The 22332-nt window shown below is 39.8% G+C and overlaps 2 protein-coding genes across 3 annotated transcripts; one reads left to right on the top strand and one right to left on the bottom strand.

The window, feature by feature from the left end:
- LOC119798003 (protein Wiz-like) lies at window positions 1-17153 on the bottom strand. The gene is made up of 8 exons (XM_038307306.1): window positions 16604-17153; window positions 13837-14304; window positions 12164-12985; window positions 10902-11258; window positions 9315-9529; window positions 2145-2280; window positions 1904-2063; window positions 1-1071 (listed from the first exon to the last, which is right to left on the bottom strand). Exons 1-8 carry the CDS (start codon window positions 16620-16622, stop codon window positions 900-902), a joined length of 2349 nt encoding a protein of 782 aa, XP_038163234.1. The 5' UTR covers window positions 16623-17153; the 3' UTR covers window positions 1-899.
- A 1020-nt stretch (window positions 17154-18173) lies between these two features.
- prdx2 (peroxiredoxin 2) lies at window positions 18174-22332 on the top strand. 2 transcript variants are annotated; one of them, XM_038307338.1, is made up of 6 exons: window positions 18174-18299; window positions 19022-19136; window positions 19250-19403; window positions 20141-20263; window positions 20357-20487; window positions 21966-22332. In XM_038307338.1, the coding sequence occupies exons 2-6, from the start codon at window positions 19034-19036 to the stop codon at window positions 22046-22048; spliced, it is 594 nt and encodes a 197-aa protein (XP_038163266.1). In that variant the 5' UTR covers window positions 18174-18299; window positions 19022-19033; the 3' UTR covers window positions 22049-22332. The 2 variants fall into 2 exon arrangements, with proteins under 2 accessions (XP_038163266.1, XP_038163267.1); XM_038307339.1 differs by having other exon boundaries at window positions 18197-18299; window positions 19026-19136.

The raw sequence follows: 22332 nt of genomic DNA on the forward strand, positions 1-22332 counted from the left end.
GAAAGAATGTAGACATGATTTTATTTACAGGTAAATAGACTCAATAGAAAACACCCAGGATATGTCCAATCTAAGCGTGACTAATGTTAACAGCCATTTAAAAATATCTCAGTAGAAAAGGACAGCTAATAACCTAACAATGAAGCCTCAGGATAAGTTAATGTTGAAATCCTGTACATCCCATGGAGTTTGGAAATAACCCAAGCTGGTAAAAACTATAATAAACTTGTGACATAATATTACTTCTTTTACACATATCATCAATTTAAAAAGAAATATACAAGGCATTTACATTGTATAAAAATCAACACCTTGACAAAGCTGGATGATTTGCTGTTAAACCTTAAAAATATACTCTAATGTACCCAAGAGGTGGACTGTTGTTTTACTAAGAAAATGTTTTGGGTTATTTTTCAAAGCCATCACATGTTCCTCTTCCAAAAAAGAAAAAAAAAAAAAAGAAAAAAAAGAATTTTTTACTTGCACCTAATAATGATCTGAACAATTTCATTTAATTTCTTTTGGGGAAAAAAAAAATGTATAAATTTGATTTTGACCAGAAACTAGAAAATATACAGAACACGAAATTTCATTTGCTCAAATAAAAAAAGGGATTGACACATTTTATGGGGGGGAGGAGGAAGTGGTCAGAACCTGTACAAAAACTGGATTTTACCTGAGTAGATAAGGCTGAGCTGCCTCTCTCACATTGCTCATGCCTGCCCCGCTGTGGACATTTTATTGACAAAGACATTGTTTTTCTTTTGGGAGATTAAAACTAACCTTGCCCTGCAAGCTGGAAACAATCAAATAATGTAGTTATACACATAACAATCTGACTGCTACAAGGTTAGATTGAAACGGGAAACTCACAACATTTTTAGAGAGCATTTATTAGCCTACACGGCCACTGGATGGACAAGTGCAGCAGCATGAGGAGCAGATGCAGCAGGCTGAGGAAGAGGAGGAGCCTCTTTTCCCTTGTAGCCCAGAGACAGGATGTGTTTCTGCAGGTGGGTGATCCACTCCTCTTGAACAGACAGGGGTCCATGAAACACTTCTTCACAGAATCTGTAAGGCAGAATAAGCAGAAGTGAAAGAAATATAATCCCTATAACTTAAAACTCAAACATTTTCCTTAAAGGGATAGTTCGGTATTTTTGACATGAATCTGTATGGCATCCCTATCACCAGTGTCATGCAATCACACTGACTTACCCCTGGCAGCATCCTGTGAGCAGAGTTCTCGTCCAGTTTTGGTCAAGCCGAAAGTAGTCCGGCAGGTTTGCTAGAGCCAGCGAAATAAAACGTTTCTCTTCCCAAAACATTATGTGTTCAAAAGAGCGATATTTTTGCATCCCAAAAACGTTGTAGTGGAAAAAGTCACACGTCGTTATCAATTGGTCCTATTTTCTCTCTGTTCGTATCAGTGCGCGCCGTCATTCAGACAGCTAGGGCCTACTAACCTGACAACAGCCAGATGCATGTCTCCCTCCGCCCAGCTAGGAGCTAGGTGGAGGGAGACATGCATCTGGCTGTTGTCAGGTTAGTAGGCCCTAGCTGTCTGAATGACGGCGCGCACTGATACGAACAGAGAGAAAATAGGACCAAGTGATAACGACGTGTGACTTTTTCCACTACAACGTTTTTGGGATGCAAAAATATCGCTCTTTTGAACACATAATGTTTTGGGAAGAGAAACGTTTTATTTCGCTGGCTCTAGCAAACCTGCCGGACTACTTTCGGCTTGACCAAAACTGGACGAGAACTCTGCTCACAGGACGCTGCCAGGGGTAAGTCAGTGTGATTGTATGACACTGGTGATGGGGATGCCATACAGATTCATGTCAAAAATACCGAACTATCCCTTTAAATGTACAAAGTAATTTAAGGAGATCATTACCTGCATTTGAGGGAGTAGATTTTACCAACCAGTTTGACCAGTGGGGTCAGGGGAGGCTTTGGTAGCAGAGCTGGGATGCTGCCGGACCGTGACGGCTGCCGAGAGTGCGAGTGGCGATTTTCCTCTGCTGAAGTCACTCCATGTTGTGGGGCATGAACCCCTGAAGCAAAGAGAAAATAAATTAACAACAACAGAAATATATAGATCACCCTTCAGCTCTACTAGATCTACTTTTTCTCACCCCTGGCTGTCCGGACAATGTGGTTGCTGTGGTCCTTCCTGCTTGCTTTGTGCTCATGATGGTGCAGAGATGCCGTAGGGGTGCTGCTCTGCACAGCGTCCGAATTTGTTGACGGCAAAGAAGCAGATCTCTGGGACTAAAAGCATTTACACAGTCAAGCTAATAGAAATACAGTGAGGAAAATAAGTATTTGAACACGCTGCTATTTTCAGGGTTCCTACAGCATAAGGCAAGATAAATTCAAGACTTTTTAAGACTTTTTAATGCCACTTGAAATAAAAATTTAAGACCAAATTCAAAAGAAACACAAGAAGAACCTGCTTGCGGCAACTTAACCCAAACATAAACCATTGCACTAATGTTTCAAATTTTGAAAAACTTCCCATACAGGAAGAAAGCTAAAAACACACAAATGACAGATATATTTTAACAATTATTTAACTAAATTCACAAACTTTGTTTTAGCAGGGAACAAAACAAATCAGTTTTAAAGCCCCAACATAACCAGTGCTAAGTCTTTTTTGCAGCTATTTTTCTTTGTATAGTTTTCATAGTATGTTTGATTTGGTTATAAGTGGAGGCGTTGCAGAGACAAGGGTGGAACAAAACTGAGAAATACCGTCTGTTTCTCTGTAACTCGATTTTGACGCTTTGTGTTTCGTGCTTCGCATGTGCGACTCCACTGCCTTAATTCCCATCGTTCCGAGCTTGAATCGCTTTTTGCACAAAATCCACTGTGCCTCATGTATGTTCCCTGGTTTAGCCATGGAGAAAACTCTTGGCTGGAGCCAATTTTCATTACATTCACACTTGCTCATATTTTCCAGACAAAAAGTTAATGGTGCATCTCCCAAATGTCTCGGCTGCAACAACGCTTTCATTGATGCCATTATTGGTCCCATCCCGATAGCGGAACCGATAATGGCAAGCCGTTATTTTTTTATTATTATAAAAAAAAAAAAAATTGTCAATTTTAACGTTTTATTTAGATTACAAAAATAAATTGTAATAAAAATAATCCTATTTATAATGTTTTAAAAATTAAGACTTACGATAGACTGATTTAAGACATTTTAATACCAATTTAGGCCTTAGTTTTATTTTGAAGAATTCAATGCCTTTTAAGACTTTTTAAGGACCCGCGGGAACCCTGTATTTTGCAAGTTCTCCCACTTAGAAATCATGGAGGGTCTGAAATTGTCATCATAGGGGCATGTCCACTGTGAGAGACATAATCTAGAAGAAAATAAAATCATAATGTATGCTTTTCTAACTATTTATTTGTATTATACAGCTGTAAATAACTATTTCATCACCTGAGAAAATCAATGTTAATATTTGATATATTAGCCTTTGTTTGCAATTAGAGGTGAAATGTTTCCTGTAGTTTTTCACCAGGTTTGAACACACTGCAGGAGGGATTTTGGCCCACTCCTCTACATAAATCTTTTCTAAATCAGTCAGGTTTCTGGGCTGTCGCTGAGAAACACTGAGTTTGAGCTCCCTCCAAAGATTCTCTGTTGGGTTTAGGTCTGGATACTAGCTAGGCCACACCAGAACCTTGATATGCTTCTGCCTGAACCACTCCATGGTTATTCTGGCTGTCTGCTTTGGGTCACTGTCTTGTTTGGAGACCCAGCCTCAACCCATCTTCAACGCTCTAACAGAGGGAAGCAGGTTGCTTCCCAAAATCTCACAATACATGGCCCCGTTCATCCTCTCCCTAATACAGTGCAGTCGCCCCGTCCCATATGCAGAAAAACACTCCCAAAGCATGATGCTACCACCCCCATGCTTCACACTAGGGATGGTGTTCTTGGGATGGTACTCATCATTCAGTTGTATTTTGCTAACCCTGACAACATGACTTTCTCCATGACTCCTCTGGATCATCCAAATGGTCACTGCCAAACTTACGTTGTGCCTTGACATGTGCTGATTAAAGCAGGGCAACCTTCCATGCCATGCATGATTTCAAACAAGACGTCATAGGGCCGGATCTATCAAAGGTTTGCGTGCATAAAAACGTGAGCTATTTCACTGCGCACGCTAAAAAATGTACAAACTGATCTATCAACAGCGTGCTAAAAGGATTTGGTCTTTAAAACGTGCTAAATAGCGCCTCTTATCCATTTAGTACTTTTTCTGCAATGAATATGCAATATGGGGCGTTTACATGCAAAAGTGCATCTTGTGGGAGGAGAACATGTAAATATATTAATTTAGCACTCGCAAAGTGATTTATTAAACCTGAAAGCAATTTTGCTAACGGTATCTGACTCTATATTTAACACGTTTCAAAAGAAGGTGTCTGTATGCGTAATTGCGCACACATGGAAGCGGTTATTGTCGCAAGAAGGAGACATCGAAATGAAGCAAGGAGACGCAGAGAACGCATTTTTTCACTCCGTGTGAATATTTTTGCAATGAACGAGGAAACGATCATCAAAACATATCGTTTATCCAGCATTGCCATTTTGGAGCTGTTGGGGGAACTCCGAATGGATTTGGAGCCAGCCACAAGGAGGACCCATGCAATACCAGATATCACAAAACTCCTTGCAACATTGCACTTTTTTGCATCTGGGATCTCCCAATCTCATTTTTCAGAAGTGCTGTCCGACGTTCTAAATGCTATGTCGCCCTGACGCCCTAACGGAGAACCCCGACCTCCTCCTTGCGCCTGTGGAGCAACATGCCAATGCTGCGGGGGTGCATATGCGCAGTCATCTTATCCACAGTCACTTCTTGTGAGCCATTTGGTATGTGCATTTTTCTACAGGCCAATACAAAACACCTGTTTATTTTTTATTTTTTTTACTGCAGTGAAGTAGAAATTCAGCCACATACCACCTTAGGGAATAAAGGTTGCCAAAGTTTTTATATATATATATATATATATATATATATATATATATATATATATATATATATAAATATATATATTTTTTTTTTTGGAGGGGGTGGGGGTGTCACTGTAAGATTAAAATTTCTTAATGCACTAGTTTGTACAAACTACAAACTACTTTGCCGCAAACCACAAAACACGCAAAACCATCATTTAAACAGTTTTGCACCTGCCACCAGTTACGCAATCGCTCTTGTTAAATAACCCGCAAACCATGGTTCAGCCCCTCGCACAAAATTCCAGTTTGCGATCGCAAATTACTGCACGCAAAATTGGATCTTGATAAATCCGGCCCTTAGTGTATTACCGACAGTAACCTTGGAAACGGTGGTCCCGGCTCTTTTCAGGTCATTAACCAGCTCCTCCCATGTAGTTTGGGCTGATTTCTCACCTTTCTTAGGATCATTGAGTTGCAACGAGGTGAGATCTTGCATGGAGCCCAAGTCGAGGGAGATTAACAATCATGTTTAGCTTCTTCTATTTTCTAATTATTGCTCCATCAGTGGACCTTTTTTCACCAATATGCTTGCCTATTTCCCAGTAGACTTTTCCAGGCTTGTGGAAGTGAATAATTGTGTCTCTAGTGTCTTTGGACAGCTCTTTGTTCTTGGCGATGTTAGTAGTTGGATTCTTACTGATTGTATGGGGTAGACAGGTGTCTTTATAGCCTGGGTGCCAGTCCGAACTTAGTCCCGCCCACAAGGTTTGAGTTCGGGGAAGTTCGGTCTGGCTCTGCTCCATAGTAGCGCGAGTATTAAAGCCCACTGTCAGGCGATCCAATCAAATTGTCAGGGCGGGCTTTATACGATGATGGACAGATGATCAAGAGTAACGTTATCAACCACGTGACCAAAGCGCGCTTGGGAGACAACAATAATGGCTGCCGCTGGAGAGTTTGGGTGAGTAGATTCTGCTATTAGGTCTGTTCTAGAAGATATCGACAGCAAATTAATTTTAAAAGAGGAACAGAGAAACGCGATCAAGTCTCATCTTCTTATTCTAGGCGTGAAACTGCACGCTTTGATTTTTGTGGACCACAACTATGCCTCGCTTAAGATACGTCACGCACTCCGTTGCTCTTATTGGTTGTAGGTCTATCCAATTGAGTACAGAGGCATTTTTTTTCCTGGTTCGTTCAAAACACGCCCCATAATCACAGCTCTATGGAGCAGTATCAGACTCATATTCTGACTAGAATTGAGTCGGACTACGTCAGGCTAGTGTCTTTATGCAGCTAACAGCCTCAAACAGGTGCATCTAATTTAGAATAATAAATGGAGTGGAGGAGGACATTTTGAAGGCAGACTATGAGGGTCAGAAGTCTAGCTGATAGACAGGTGTACAAATACATATTTGAAGTTGTATCATACAATTAAATAGCAAACAAATTATTTTTATATCTGGATTTGTTTTTTTAATACGTCTTTCATAGTGGACATGGACCTACAATGACAATTTCAGACCCCTCCATGATTTCCAAGTGGGAGAACTTGCAAAATAGCAGGGTGTTCAAATACTTATTTTCCTCACCGTATGTCTATTTACCCTTTTTTTGCACTTTCACAACACAAATATTATTCATTTTTTGAGTAAATACAAAATGCAGATTTCCAAACAGACTGGTCAGTAGGCAAAATGGAACTCTTGGTAGCTGTGAAGCATTCTTTAGAATTGTTTTTATTACATTTCAACTCCCCTGTCCAGCATGAGCTGTATGTTTAAAGTCAGTTCAAGGCATTTACATGGTATAAATCAAAAACCCTGAAAAAGTACCTGCATGATTTGCTGTTTGACCTTGACTTGTCAGTGGATAGACACTTTCTGAAGGGCATCAGAATTGATCAACTATTAGGATCTGTTGGGAAGTCCCTCAGCATTACACTGCCACCACTGTGTCACTGTAGGTTTGACGTTCTTTGGAGTCAGACACCTTCCGAAAAGGGACTGACCTTTTTTATTCTTTTGGTCAGCAATTGTTTGGGCCATGGACTCAACCATGGAGGCTATGTTTGTCCACACTTTCTTACTGCTAAATCATTAAAGCCAAGCGTACACTGTGTGATTTTCCAGTCGTGCGAGAATCTTTCGATCCCGACAGTCCTGGGCAAATCGCTCAGAGCGCAAGAAGGATTCTTCTTTTTCTTCTTCCTCTCAGATGTAAACACAGCAGCATGGCGGGGGTGCAATGAGTGAAATGCAGTTCTATAAAATTGACAGACCGTAGCAGCCACGTTTGCTCAGCCATGTCTTTTTTTCAAATACGTCATCGCCTTTTCTTTTTAGGGCTTTCAGCACAAAATTGCACAAATTGCCAAGGCAGCACGGTTCACTATAGTGAGCTTTATATCCTTCTTCTATTTGTTTGGCTTCAGGATAGAGAGCTACAGAGCAGCTCCATCTCACTGCAGAGCTGAGACCGACGTGGTTTTCAGTCGTACAGTGTGAGCAGATAGATTGCATCAGAGCGTCGGGCTGAACATAAATTGTGAGCTGTAAGCTCACAATGTTACGACTAAACCCTGCGATTAGTCGTACAGTGTGAGCAGCAGCTGCGTGCAACAACTGAAAAAAAAAAATCGCAGTGTACGCCCGGCTTAAAGGGATAGTTCGGTATTTTTGACATGAATCTGTATGGCATCCCCATCACCGCCATGTCTCCCTCCGCGGCGGAGGGAGACATGGCTGTTGTTGGGCTCGCTGTCTGAATGACGGCGCGCACTGATACGAACAGAGAGAAAATAGGACCAATTGATAACGACGTGGGACTTTTTCCACTACAATGTTTTTGGGATGCGAAAACATCGCTCTTTTGAACACATAATGTTTTGGGAAGAGAAACGTTTTATTTCGCTGGCTCTAAAAACCTGTCGGACTACTTTCGGCTTGACCAAAACTGGACGATAACTCTGCTCACAGGACGCTGCCAGGGGTAAGTCAGTGTGATTGCATGACACTGGTGATGGGGATGCCATACAGATTCATGTCAAAAATACCGAACTATCGCTTTAAGACCGACCTTAAAGGAATAGTACACCCAAAACATGATTAGCCTTCATTTTCTACTCACCCCCATGCTGAACAAAACTCTGGAGTACTTTTTTGATATCTCAAATGCATCTGGAGATCTGGGAAGCTTCTTGCTGTCTGCTGACATTCAAATAATGGAGGTCTATGGTGACCGAGACAGAAAGGTCCATAAAAGTCCACAAAAAACGTGTCAATATTCCTCCATACTGCTCGTCCAATGTATTCCAAGTGTCCTGAGTGGGTAGCATCCAGAATTTACTCGAAACAAAGTCATTTAGAATGTTTTTAGAGCATAAACAGTAGTGTATAGGATTTCCTGAAAGCGCGTTCACGACGCTACGGAAACCGCGGCAGACCAAACCAGATGAAAGTGCGCATTCAGCTCGGCAAAGAACTCATGCTCTTCCTCAACACTGAAGTCCTCAGACATTTTTCTTTCGTTGTTTCTTTCTTTGCACAGGTAAACAGCACATTTCTTCTTCTACGCTTGCATTATTGGCAGAGCAGACGCTGAATGCGCACTTTCATCTGGTTTGGTCTGCCGGCTTCCGTAGCCTCGTGAACGCGCAGGCGCGCGCTTTCAGGAAATCCTATACACTACTGTTTATGCTCTAAAAACATTCTAAATGACTTCGTTTCGAGTAAATTCTGGATGCTACCCACTCAGGACACTTGGAATACATTGGACGAGCAGTATGGAGGAATATTGACACGTTTTTTGTGGACTTTTATGGACCTTTCTGCCTCGGGCGCTGGGCACCTCCATTATTTGAATGTCAGCAGACAGCAAGAAGCCTCCCAGATCTCCAGATGCATTTGAGATATCAAAAAAGTACTCCAGAGTGTTGTTCAGCATGGGGGTGAGTAGAAAATGAAGGCTAATCATGTTCTGGGTGTACTATTCCTTTAACAGAGCTAAGTGAGGCTTATAATGTTGTTCTGGGTTCTTTCAGAACCTCTAGGATGAGACAGATATCAGGTTTGGTTTTGGCTATTTAAATTGACCTTTTAGCTTCGATTAATAAAACAGAACCAGGTTTGATTGGAGTACCTTCCTCGTCTTAATACAAAAATAAATGTCTTTATTTTTTTTTATTAACAGAATTTATCTGTCTCAAACATAAACACATAGGTATAGAAAAAAAGCCAAACAGTATTTACAAATATATTTCCTCAGCCAGAATCCACTTGATAAATCCATCATGTAAAAACAAAGAAAATCACGTGGAGCTCACCTTTTTGATGTAAAGGTCTCCATAGCGGTAGCGTTTGGTTATTTGGGCCACCTTGTTTGGGTCTTTTCGGATCAGCTCACTGAGGGTTTCGATCGGTGAAGTGGCGCCATCCGCCTTCCATTCGTACAGGCCCAGCTGTCTGAGGTGGGCCCGGCAATGGCTGGCCAGCGCCTTGCGGTTCTCAAAGTCGAATCCACAGAGCTCACAGGTGGTGTCTGATGACACAAGCAGAAACACAGGGGTTCATGTTTTATGAGTGATACTGTGACTTGGCAGATATTTCACACTGTGTTTCATTACTTCAACTGTTAGGCTTCTCTTTAGGGGAACTTTGAAGTTTTTTATGTGTTTCTCAAATAGTTAGAAAACCATTAAATATAATGATATTTTTTTCATTTAGTCACTAAAGTCACATTTAGACACTAAAACCAATATATTACAACAATTAAACGCATAAAAGAGATACTTTTCTAATGTTTAATCTTTTTAGATGATTGTGGACAACTGCTAATGATCCACAAAATTCGGTTATGCAGGAACAAAAACACGTTGACCGACTAAACAACCATAGCAGAGAGTCGCCTACACCCTCCACATTTAGTCGTCACACCACTTTAGCCAAAGGAGCCGAATGTTCACACAAGGCTGTATTTACTCCAATAGAAAGTTAAGTGGAGGAAGAAAAAAAGTGTACTAGCCATACAGAATACAGCATTCTTGGGAGGATTTTGTGAAGCAAAGCTGATTAAAGAGATGGAGGAACAGTTACTAAGTGTGGACGGAAACCGGGGTCATCTGTGGCTGTTGCATTCCTTTTGTTCAACCAATCCTGAACCAGAAACCAGGTCAGAAGCTTCTGATCAGGGCCAAGGGACAAATAACTGGATGTTGTTTTATTGGTCCAAAAACCTCAGATTCAGATGTAAGTACATCTAATATATGTTTAAGCTTAACGGGTATATAAAGCTCAAGCATTCCAAGAGTCTATTATTTAATATTATGTCAAGTCCTGTCCACACTGTCAAAGATGCCTAAAGCTGGTTTGGTTCATTGACTGTGGTTTAGCTGCTGGATTGGCCTGTTTGTAGAGAGGAAGAGACGTCAGAACCCACAGTGCAGATGACCTGAAGGTCACTGTCAAAGCTACCTGGCCTTTCATTACTTCTCAAGGGAGGCAAATGGTCGCCTCCAGGTCATGACACACTAATGCAGTAATTCATGCAAAAGGAGCCCCAGCCAAGTGTTGATTGCAGACATGGAGTCAGTTTTTTATTTGGCCTCCTCTGAGTTCTCTTTTTTAATACGAAGTGTGCCAAAAAAACTCGTCACTTTGCTTTTAGTTGTTTTTTAATGCTAAATTAAAGAAATAAAAAAATGAAAAAAGATTACAATAATCCCAACATGTGCTGCAGAGAAGCAGTGAAGCGTGCACAGGGTCTGACTCACATTAATCGGCATCTCTGGGAAGAAGTGTAAAAACCTTGGTAATGAATTACTATACAATAGCATTTCCATAATCTCACACTGGAGAAATAAAGAAAGTCTTTAATTTGATCATAAGTTCAGGTGAAAACACGACCGACTCACCAAGATTAGCAGCGGCAGGTTTCCCATGTGGAGATTTGTCTTTCATAGAATAATCGACAGGCATGGCTGAAGAGTTGGACGCTCCTTCTTTGAATGACAAACTCTCCCTGTGGGGCTTTTTGGAGCTTTGCAGACCCCACGACGCCTTGCCCGCCGCTGATGACCCGCTCTGGACTGACTCTTTCCTTTCTTCGCGCCGCAGCATGACTTCTTTCAGAAGGTCGATTGGGGATGTCCTGATGGACCAGTTGAGGCCGAGCTGGCGGAGATGAGCACGAACGTGGCATGAGAGCGCCTTCCGGGTGTCGAACAGCTGCCCACAGAAGTCACAGAGGACTGTGGGTGGAGGGCGCAGGTCTGTGGAACATGGAGAACTCATTCTCAGAAATATTCACATTAGGGCTGAACGACTTTGCCAAACAAACTAAACTGAGATAATTTTTTACCAAAATTGACATTTGATTTCGACTTTCTTTTGCACCAACCACAAACCTGTCCATCGTTTCAGGACTTTAATGATTTTATTTTTTGGCTCATTTCAGAAGGTGAAACTTTTAGATTATTTCTTTTTATGAAACAGAGTTAAATGCTTAAAATCGTTATTTGTTTTAATTTCATCTTTATGGCATAAAGAGAAGGGAAGACCAAAAATTCTGAGTCTCAGAAAATTTGGTCGCCATTTCAACTGATAGGGATGATCCACTGAGTTTTCTCAAGTCCACGGCTAACACAGTCATCTACCAGGAAATTCTCCATGTCACATTTCTTTGTACTGACAAGCTTTATGGAGATGCTGATTTCATTTCCTAGCAGGACTTGGTACCTGTCCACGCTAGGAACTGATTCAGAGACCCCGGTGCTCTTGATCGGATGGCAAACTTGCCTGACCGCCACCTGACCTCAACAGATCAGTGATGTCAAAATTATTTTCATGTGAAGCCACCAACACATTAAACAGGCAGGTTGCAGCTGAATAAATGAGACTTTTGATTTTATTGGTTCCTTTACAATGAGCACACTGCTGTTAATATAACTTTACTCCCTTTTTTTTTGTTTGTTTTTTTTTTGTAATTTGTGCATTTTAAAAGAACACATGCCTCTAATTTATCACATGATGCCTTCTTTGGCTCCTAACAAATTACACCAGACTCTTTTAAAGTGCGTGATGTAATAAATTCAAGGTGTACGAATAATTAAGCAAAGAAATTATTAGATATAAAAATGAAATATCTTAAGATAATAAAATAAACAGAAACTATTACCTTCGCCTGAGTCAGGAGGCTGTTTGGAAACAGCAGCTGAAGGAGACTTCTGGATGACAGAGGTGCTGTCGGTGTTGGATGGCTTTGGTGGAACAGAAATCTCCGTCTCCAGAGGCTCAGGCTTTGGTTTTCTAAGAAGCGGGTCCACAGCTAGTCGGAATCCCTTCTTAGCTTTCGGCGCCCTGTTTAATGGAGGCTGAGGGGAGTGAGAGCTGGTGGAAGGGCTGGGAGAGGGACCTGTGGGTGGCAAAGAGGTCCTGGGATGGCTGGCAGCTGCAGATGGAGCAGGTGCTGCAGGAGAGGGCGGCGCTGGGGACGGCGCTGCTGAGGAGCTGGCTGTTTTTGGAAGATGCATCGGTTCCAGAACGCCGCTGCTGACCAGCTCCTGCACAGTGTCAATTGCAGAGCTCTTCCCCACCAAGTCGCTCACTCCCATGTGTCTGAGATGGGAGCGTGCGTGACTGCCCAGGCCTTTTCTGTTCTCAAACGTTTCCCCGCAGAGAACGCAGGTGCAGTCCGCTGCTGTTTTAGGCCGCTTGCTGGCAGGGGACGCGGGAGGGGAGGTGAAATCAGAGGGACGTTTAGAGGACGGACTGGAGAGACTACCCGATTTCAGCTCCTGCTGACGCAACTTGCTGATTGGCTCAAAGTCCTGCTCCTTCATGATCTGATAGAGAAACTCAATTGGGCTCCCCTGGATGTCGCTCTCACGGATACCGATCTGTCGGAGATGAGCACGAGCGTGACTGGAGAGGCCCTTACGCGTCTCATACCAGCAGCCGCAAAGCTGGCAGACGTGGATCTCATCGTTCGTTTCTGAAGCTGTTAAAATAATGAAAAAAGAAAAATAATACAATTATTATAAAAACAAAGTTCTTCAAATACATTTTATTATAATATTAACATCATTATAATTATTATTTACAAGGCTGTGGAAATGCATTTGTCTCTTTATGGATTTCTTTTTATCAATTGTCTTCAATGTTTTTCAAATATAATCAATGAATAAAACTAGTTTGGTCAAAGACAACAAGGTTGTTCAAAAAGCCACTTTCAATTAAGAATTATCTAATTTATCTAAAGAGAAAAGCCATCTAAAACAGCCTGGTCCAAATTGAAAACATAAAAGTTTAATCATTAAAAAACTGGTTCACCACTTTTTGTTGTTGTTTATGTTTTACAAGCTTCAGAGCTGTGGAAGAAAGCTTCTATTTAAGAAGAGATAAGAGAGAAAGTCGTTGATATCAATCATTCTGAATGGGTTAGAAAGCCATTTCTGACCATGACCTTCAGAGTGAGCCGTTATCCATATATGGTGGAGAGATAGAAAAGGCCTGATCTTCCTAGGAGGGACTGGCCAATCAAAATAACAAACCAAACATTGACCCAGGAGGTCACAGAAGACTTTAAGATAAACACCTTAAGACATGAAGCAATACCTCCTCTTTCAGAAAAAGATTGCATTGACAGTCTAACATGGTGGTGGTGCTTCCCTTTAACTCCAGGACACATGGACGGAACCAGGAAGGAAAATGTACTCAAAATAAAGACTTAAATCTGATTCAGATACCTCCAATGTGGTTGAATTAAAACTTGAAGGAAGGTGAAGCAGATGGTGGCACATTTAAGTTGGATGAATCAATAACAATCTGTCTGCTTTAGCTTCAACCCACCTAAAGTAATAGGAGCATCTGTTTCCAGCGGCGCCCACAGCGGCTTGGTAATTGTTTTTTGGTCTGACGATGAGCTGCTGCCCTCAGTCGGTCTTGAAGAAGAAGGAGAGGAAGGGAAGAAAGACGCCCCTGCTTCTTTCAGCTTGGGTGGGGATCCCTGAGCTGCCGTGACCTTTGTCGCTGTCTTGGAGGGCGTTTGTGCGTCCTCCTGCTTTGCAGGAGTCTTTGGCTCTTGCTGGGATGTTTTCTTAGGAGGCGGCGGAGGAGATGCAGCAGTATCTGGTGTGAGCTTTGGAAGGGAGACGTCTTTCTCCTGAATGAGCTGGTAGAGCAGCTCTATGGGCGCCCCGCTGTTTTCTGACACTGTCACTCCGAGCTGACGCAGATGGAGGCGGGCGTGGCTTGAAAGGCCGCGTCGTGTCTCAAAGTAGGCCCCACAGACCTCACACACTACCGGTCCAGAGTTCGCTGCACAGAGAATTAGGTTGGAGACTGATAATTACACAGATTATAATGGAAAACAATAGTTCATGACTGCAGTTTAGGAGAAAACTTTCTACCACTGAATCCTGAATCTGTGCAAAATAAAACATCCATGCCTGACTTATTTAAAATTTTTTTTACTTCATTTGAAAAAATTAAATGAAGGTTTTGATTTCTACAAAAAAAGAGGATTATTACTATTATTATTATTAGTAATATTATTATCTAAAATGCAATCAACAGCAGGGCTAAATAAGTAATGAGTGCAATGTAGATGACTTTAGCTCTAAGTGTTGACTGTGGAAAGTAAACGTCTTTTTCTTTCTTGTCTTATGTGATTCTTCCTCCTTTTTTCTTACCGTAGTTTTTTTTATTTTGTTTTCCTTCATCTAAAATTACACAAATATAGGTTCATTTCTGCCATACTGTTACCATGTGCAATGCATTTTTTTTTTTTTTTTTTAAACAAGAGAAGAATATTTTTTTAAATGCCTCAAGTTGGATTTTTCTCTATTTTTTCCCCCCATAGCTCATTCAGTCGAGTTTTGGAGAATCACACTTTATATAAAGGTAAAAATTTGGACACAAAACCTTTTTTTTTTTTTTAATCATTAGCTATGATTTTCAAAATTACTGGTAACTACGGTTATCGCAATACTAACATTTCAAACCTGATATCAATGCCACGGAAAGTTTTCCATACCATGGGGATAATTAATGGCATAAAAAGATATATTGAACATGGAAAAAGTCAAACTTTGCAATATCAACTTGAAACCTGCTTTTTAACAACATTAAATATTCCATTTGTTAATTATGTGAACAAATAAACACAAATAAATAACCAAAAACATTTTTTAAATATTCTCTGGGTTATTTGAAATTGTCTTTTTATAAATGTGCAAATAATCTAAAAAAAATTCAATAGAAAAAAAAATATAAACAACAGTTGTGTAAAGTTTTGATTTCATGCCAAACTAGTATGGTATCCTGATACAGCAATGCTTTTATACCATAGAGCAGGGCTGTTAACTTTCACCCATTGGGAGTGAGACTCACTGATCTCAGTGTCTTCACACACTCTCACTCCATATTCCCAATTTCTCACACTAAAAATGACAGACATTAAAACTCAACTCCATTCCACTAATTAATGTATAAAAATACCATGGTGATAAAAAAAAAATAGTCCACATCTATAATATGACCTTAGTGCTAACAGACGAGGACTAGCCAGGTTCATATCCAGTCCGTATTTCCACCTTTCACTGACATACCTTGTAGTCCCTACAAGGTATGTCATTTTAATTTTTATCTTATCTCATCTGCACTACGATAATTCTCTTTGTAAATTATTGAAGCGTTTAAGCAATCTAGTACTTGAGTTCAGGTTTGCCTCTCAAACCCACAGGAGCTCCACAAAATGAAAAAAGGACCATTGCATTTTATTTTTCAAAAGATCAGCCACCCACGAAAAGACCAACAACATTCAGAAAGGATGTGCAGAACAATTCAGTTATCCTGGATTCATAGAGAAGAAACCACAGGGATGTTCTAATTTTATTATTGATATATCCTTATTTTGGTCCATTGAATATGTTAACTTAATTTCCATCACATTTTCCAAATGAAACATCCAGAGAAGTGCTGTCTCCTGTCATGGTGAGTTTTTATAAAATCGATAGCCTCCGAGAAGGGCTGAATTGTTTAGCCGTTTTGTCAATTCTAAGAAAGACTAATAATATAATGAATTAAGCTTTTTATTCTTTAGCTTATTACCAAATATTCATACACAGTGAAGTTTGCATGGCATTCGATTGCACTGGTTCCGGCATCAGTGCCAGTAATCCAATAATAACTTATTAGTTCCCCATTGTTTAATTTACTTGAACTGCAGAAAATAATTACCGTAATGAATAAAATTGTGAAATTCTTAGTTTAAAGTATATTTAAGATGCAGGTATTTTAGTAGGGCCTATTCTGCTTTACTTCAATTCTCTAAAAATCACTAGAATGTAGAAAATAATGTATATTGTGAGAAAAATAACTAACATAACTACAGATCACTTACTGTTACTCAGTAATATTTACTGTGCTATAAAAATCCCACATTTTGACACTTTGTTTCAGTTAAATCCTCTGAAAACCTCCAACCTATAGCTGCACCTATCATCATGTAAGCTAGACAGGGTTTCCTGTCCAAACTATTTATAGATTTCAACCAAAGGTTTCGAGTAAAGTTGGCAGCCCTGCATAGAGGTAACTAAATTATAAACTATCTTACCTTGTGAGTCCATTTGCATTGATGACACAGGGTTTTTTTCCTGATAAAACGGGGAGTTGTCTTAACGCAGAGCGCCTAAAATAGTTTAAAAAGACACAGAATGATACAGTATTGTTATTATTATTATTATTGAGGAAAACACTGGAGAAAACAGGGTAAATAACGCGACACAACTAAAATATCGCGTGAAATGAGCCCATTCAAAAATGTCTCAGATGCTGTTGGATTCAAATAAGCTATCAACCCGCAATATTATTCGTTAAAAAAATGAATTTCGTTTATATTATTAAAACCGATGAAACCAAAGCAAAAAGCGAAGTGAAATCCCGACTTATATTATCCAATTAAAAGCTAACCTAAGCTACCTCCGTTGCCTTTTGTTTCACTCTACAATGAAATGTTTAGCACATGCTAACGGCTTTGCGCCTCGTTGAAGCAAAGCACACATAAACTACATATTCTACACATCAGCATTCACCGTAAATACGTTAATATATGAGAAACTGAGAAAAGAAATCACCCTCAAGCTTTATTATAACTGCTCTGCGCATCAGTTTCTCCCAGGCTAACCGGAAGTAGCCTGGCACGCAGTTGACCTGTCCTTTACAAATAAAAGCATATAGATATACTGTATGTGTTTCATTATTATCTAAAGGAGCATGTATAAAATGTTATAGATATTCATCTAAACATTTATTGATCTACCCCAAGTGGGTTAACGTCTAGAATCACTTAAATACCAATCCAGGAAGTTGCCCTTTGTAAGGTTTGCTTTTGTGAAACTGTTTCTTTATTTCATAACTTTGCAAACAAGACTGAAAAGTATTGATTGACAAAACATTTAATCTATGCTTTTATCAAGGATGCAATACAATGGTTTGAGTGATATATGCAAAAGATCATAAACAAAATATTAAATCATCTCATTTTTACTCAGTTCATGACTGTGGAAAGTTCTGCTTGGTAGATAGGTCAAACAGAAGTTCTTTTTGTTTGTTTTTTTAAACTTAATTTATATAACAAACCAATAGTGTACAAAGACTTGTTGAGGTACAAACATTACAACATGGGTAGAAAAAAACATGGGGCCAAAAAAAAGAACAGACACATAAACAATAACGCCAGTGAATAATTGAATAGAGCAAGATTTAAAACAAAAGAAGAGTAGAAATACTGGCAGTTATTTTTTTGGCAGAAATAGATTTCAAATGTTTCAATGAGTTGTAATAAAATTAAAATTGGTTAAGAAAAAAATCAAAATAAGGAGTATAACCTCTCCATTTACAGCAATGTATATTATATTTGACAAGCAAGTAAACAATATTAACCATATCTGAAATTTTACTATCAAGGTCATAAACATAAATACAACACGTGGGTGATTGTTATTTGTTGGATGTCCTCAATTTTAAGGGACAACCAATTTTTGATGTCTCTCCATAGTTTAAAAAAAGGGACAGAAAAAAAAAGATGATTAAAGGATTCAAAAGGCAGAGCATGTTAAATCAAATTTAAATCTTTTGTGCAAAAAGACTATCAGCCTCTGCGTTTTATTTTGAAGGGCACAGTTTGTACTTCCGGAGGTCACCGGTGTCTGTCAGTACTTCTTGCGCAGAATCTCTCTCTCACACTCCTCTTGCCTTCTGCAAGCCATAGACCTCCGGTGCCAAGTTTTCCACGGCCTTTCAACCCTCAGGTGAGCGAATCCTGCGTGTTTAAGTGATTCTGTTTTTTGTCGCGTATTCACAGCTTTTAAAAAAGAAACGATACTGCAGGAGTAAAGCTAACAGAAAGCTAACAAGCAGACAGGCTCTGTGGGGTTATTGCTCCCTCTCTTCCAAATGTTTCTGGTTCTTTCTTTGTTCCTGAAACGCAGTTTCCTGCTCACACTCCTCCGCTCCTCCCTTGTTGGTCTAACTTCACTGCTGTTTAAAACTAATTTAAATGCGACCTTAACAAACGCCTGCATGGCTTAGAGAATAATGCTGTGTTTTTTTGCAAACGCACCAAAGTGTTGCAGGAAATATCCCTTCTAATAAAAGCAATACTGCTTTTGTAATTTCTGCGTCCTCTAGTGCACCATGTGAAAATTAAAACGTTTAATTAGCGTGTTAAGAATATATATCCAGGTGGTTATGAATTCAAACATGATGCTTGATCCTGAACGTTGCATTTTAAATGAATTAGTTTCAGATCCAAAACTAAAGCATGAATCCTGCTGTGAATGATGGATCTTTGGTTGCATAAGCTTTCTAAGAGGCTATTGTTCCCTACTGGCAGACTGTGACTTGCATGTGACCTCCAGCAGGTGTTAAATGAGACTGCGACTTGACTTTATTAGAGCTGCACCTTTCTTTTTGTGTTAAACCTATAGAAAAAATTATTTTTTAATGTCTTTGTTTGTGGTGTCTCCTTCAGTTAGTTACCACCATGTCCTCTGGAAACGCTCAGATTGGCAAACCTGCCCCTGTATTCAAAGCCACAGCTGTTGTTGATGGGCAGTTCAAGGAAATTAGCCTGTCAGATTACAAAGGTAACATGATTTTAACTTTTCTTAACTGCAGCTTCTGCACCATATACAGCCTGACCAGAATCGACTTCCCACCTCATCCATCTATTAAACTTTTTTTTTACTGTGTGCCTCAGGGAAGTATGTGGTCTTCTTCTTCTACCCCTTGGACTTTACCTTCGTTTGCCCCACTGAGATCATTGCCTTCAGCGATAGGGCAGAGGAGTTCCGCAAGATTAACTGTGAGGTCATCGGGTGCTCCATTGATTCCCACTTCACCCATTTGGCATGGTAAGAGGTCTGAAGAACATATGGCTGGGGAATCCATCAGCTGGTTGTGTTAACATATCATTTTTTTTTGGTAAAGGAACAGTAAGAATTTTGCTCTTTTTTTAATCCATCCAAACTTTTTTTTTTTTATTTATTGGATATTCTCAAACCTTTGCATTACTTTAACCTTTTATAATATATTTTATTCTAAATCAATGCATAGTTTTCAGTAAATTATATGGTTAATGCTATACTTTAGGGCTGAGCTTTTATCTTTGTAATCTTAATAAGAATATAAATTCAGTTCACCTGTCGAGGGGAAAATCAATTGGTCCACTTTTTAAAAGGTTTGAAACCTGAGAAAATTACTAAATGTTTTTACTTTTTTTTTTTTTTTTTCAAAGAGATTGCCTAACTTATATTTATATTTAAGTCACATAAGCTGTTAAACACTTTGAATGAAAATGGATTGAAGAATGTTCTTTAATAATTAGAAAAATGTGGTAAATGTTGGTCTAGCCTGCTGTGTATATCTGCACTGTTAACAAAGTGGACTGAAGGAGAACCCACCCTGCTTTATCTGTGTGGCCGTCCTTCTGCAGGTGCTGATAAATGTTTAGCTAACGGCCTCAGATTCAGCTCAATACTTCTAGAAGGATTGAGGCGAGGCCTTACATGGTCTTTGGTGTTCTCCTTCTGTAGCTCAAATTTCTACATTTTGATTTGTTGCTTAAACCGATCCCACCGCTTCTCCTCAGGATCAACACACCAAGGAAACAAGGAGGGCTGGGTAATATGAAAATCCCCCTCGTAGCAGACCTCACAAAGTCCATCTCCAGAGATTACGGAGTGTTGAAGGAGGATGAAGGCATTGCGTACAGGTCTGTTTGAGTTATTTTTGCGGGGGGGAACAATAGTCTTCATTCTGACACAAAGTATAATCTGTCCTCTAATCCTTGGATCTTTGTGCTCAGGGGTTTGTTTGTGATCGATGGTAATGGAGTCTTGAGGCAGATCACCATCAACGACCTGCCTGTGGGTCGTTCTGTGGACGAGACCCTGCGTCTGGTGCAAGCCTTCCAGCACACTGACAAACATGGAGAGGGTGAGTGGATTCAGGGATCATTCTCATTTACCCACTATATGCTGGACTGGGATAGGCCTACTTCAGGGGTTCCATGCATTTAATGCTTTACACATCTAGATATGGAATGCTAGGCTTTAAACATTAATTTGAATTCTTATTTCAGGCAATACTAACTACAACGGGCTCTGGTGCAGTGGCTTTATGTCGCGCTGCAACAAAAGCCCAAAGCCCACAATGCACCCTTCCAAATAATTCAGTTCTTGAATCCTCCTTTAATGTAGGGTGGTTTAAAACAAAGATTCTTGCTTCCTCATCTAATGCTTTGTTTTTATAAATCCTTGTGGCTTTTAAAGACAGAAACTTGAAATATTGACCCAAACCAATGGTGTTTAAAGTTGCTGAATGTGATCTGTAAGCTAATTTTGTCTAATGTAGAAAGAGTCGGGCCACTCAAAGTAGTAATTGTAGTAGTGAACAGGTTTTGAAGGCTCTTTATAACTCAGTAACCAGTCTGTTTGTAAAGCAGCTCGTCAAATGCCAGCATCAGCTAGTTTTCAAATGTTAGTACTTGGTCTGGCTTTTTTAGGCCTATCATAAAAGTACATGATTATCCCCTGTACCCAACAGTGCAGGGTATGATGCTAGACCCAAAGGCTGCCGGCTTGCAGGTTTTAGAGGTTCTTTTTGTTTTTAAATGAAGTGTTCCGTTAGAAAGTGTTGGCAGAGCTTAAGGTCTGGATTTAGATTTAATCCAGTCATTTTATTCAGCAGGGTTGGAGTGGCAATAGTTTGACACATCTTACAGTATGGAAAGGCATGAGGGTAGCTGTTCAGGGTTTAACTTTTCAGTTTCAACAAAACTGCACCAGCCTTAGACATGTGGTTGTGTGGGTTTTTTTTTTTTTTTTTTTTTTTTTTATATATATTAGGGAGAAAATTCACAGAATTGGATTATTTACCCATTATTAGAAGAAACATCCGAAATGTACACTTGGATCTGCCTTGCAGTGCTGATTTTTTAACTTAAAATACAATTTGTTATGCACATAAGGAAGCCGTTTGTTTTTTTTTTTCTTCCCTTTTTAAATATACCGGTAAATAATTTGATCCCTTTCGAAAATTGTGTTGCCTCTTTAAATCATAGGGAAAATACACTTGAATTAAAAAACTGGCTCTTTTATTACCGTAACTGTATGTGGGCCAGTGCACCTGTTTGCAACCTGTCTAGAACAGCCCATGCTGGGGAAGAACATTAAAAGGGATTATTGGGATTGTTACAAGGCAGACTGACTCTGGAAGTAAATTGGTAAATGCTTGTCAAAGGGAACATAAACATGAAGGATCTAACGAACCTTAAGTGTTTATCTGTATAACCAACATTATTATTGGGCAATCATCATGGACATTCCCACTTGTACTTTGTCCTCTGATAATGTAGTATATCAACAGTCTCTGGCACTTGAAGTAAACTTTATCCCTCTTCTATCTCTGCACAGTTTGTCCTGCTGGCTGGAAGCCAGGGAGCGACACAATTGTCCCCGACGTGGAGAAGAGCAAAGCCTTCTTCTCAAAGCAGTAAATCCAGATGTCTACTGCCCAGCTGTACTCATGAGCCCAGCACTTGTTTTTGGATTAAAGGTGTCCCTGTAAAGCACTATAGCGTCCAGATCTAACCCATTAGAACAAAGTATTCAATTGTTAACGAATCCTCTGCAAGTTTTATACTTGTATGTTCAGTCTGCAGTTGATGGGATAACCTCATAGTCTCACGCACTGAAAGTTTTGTTTCCCCTTTTTCAGAAAAGTATTTCTTGCTGTTATTGATTTGTTAACATCATTATTAAAGCATTGGGATAAAAAATC

Source organism: Cyprinodon tularosa, unplaced genomic scaffold (assembly GCF_016077235.1).
Source record: "Cyprinodon tularosa strain WSP-4 unplaced genomic scaffold, ASM1607723v1 ctg607, whole genome shotgun sequence".
NCBI classification, from domain to species: Eukaryota; Metazoa; Chordata; class Actinopteri; order Cyprinodontiformes; family Cyprinodontidae; genus Cyprinodon; species Cyprinodon tularosa.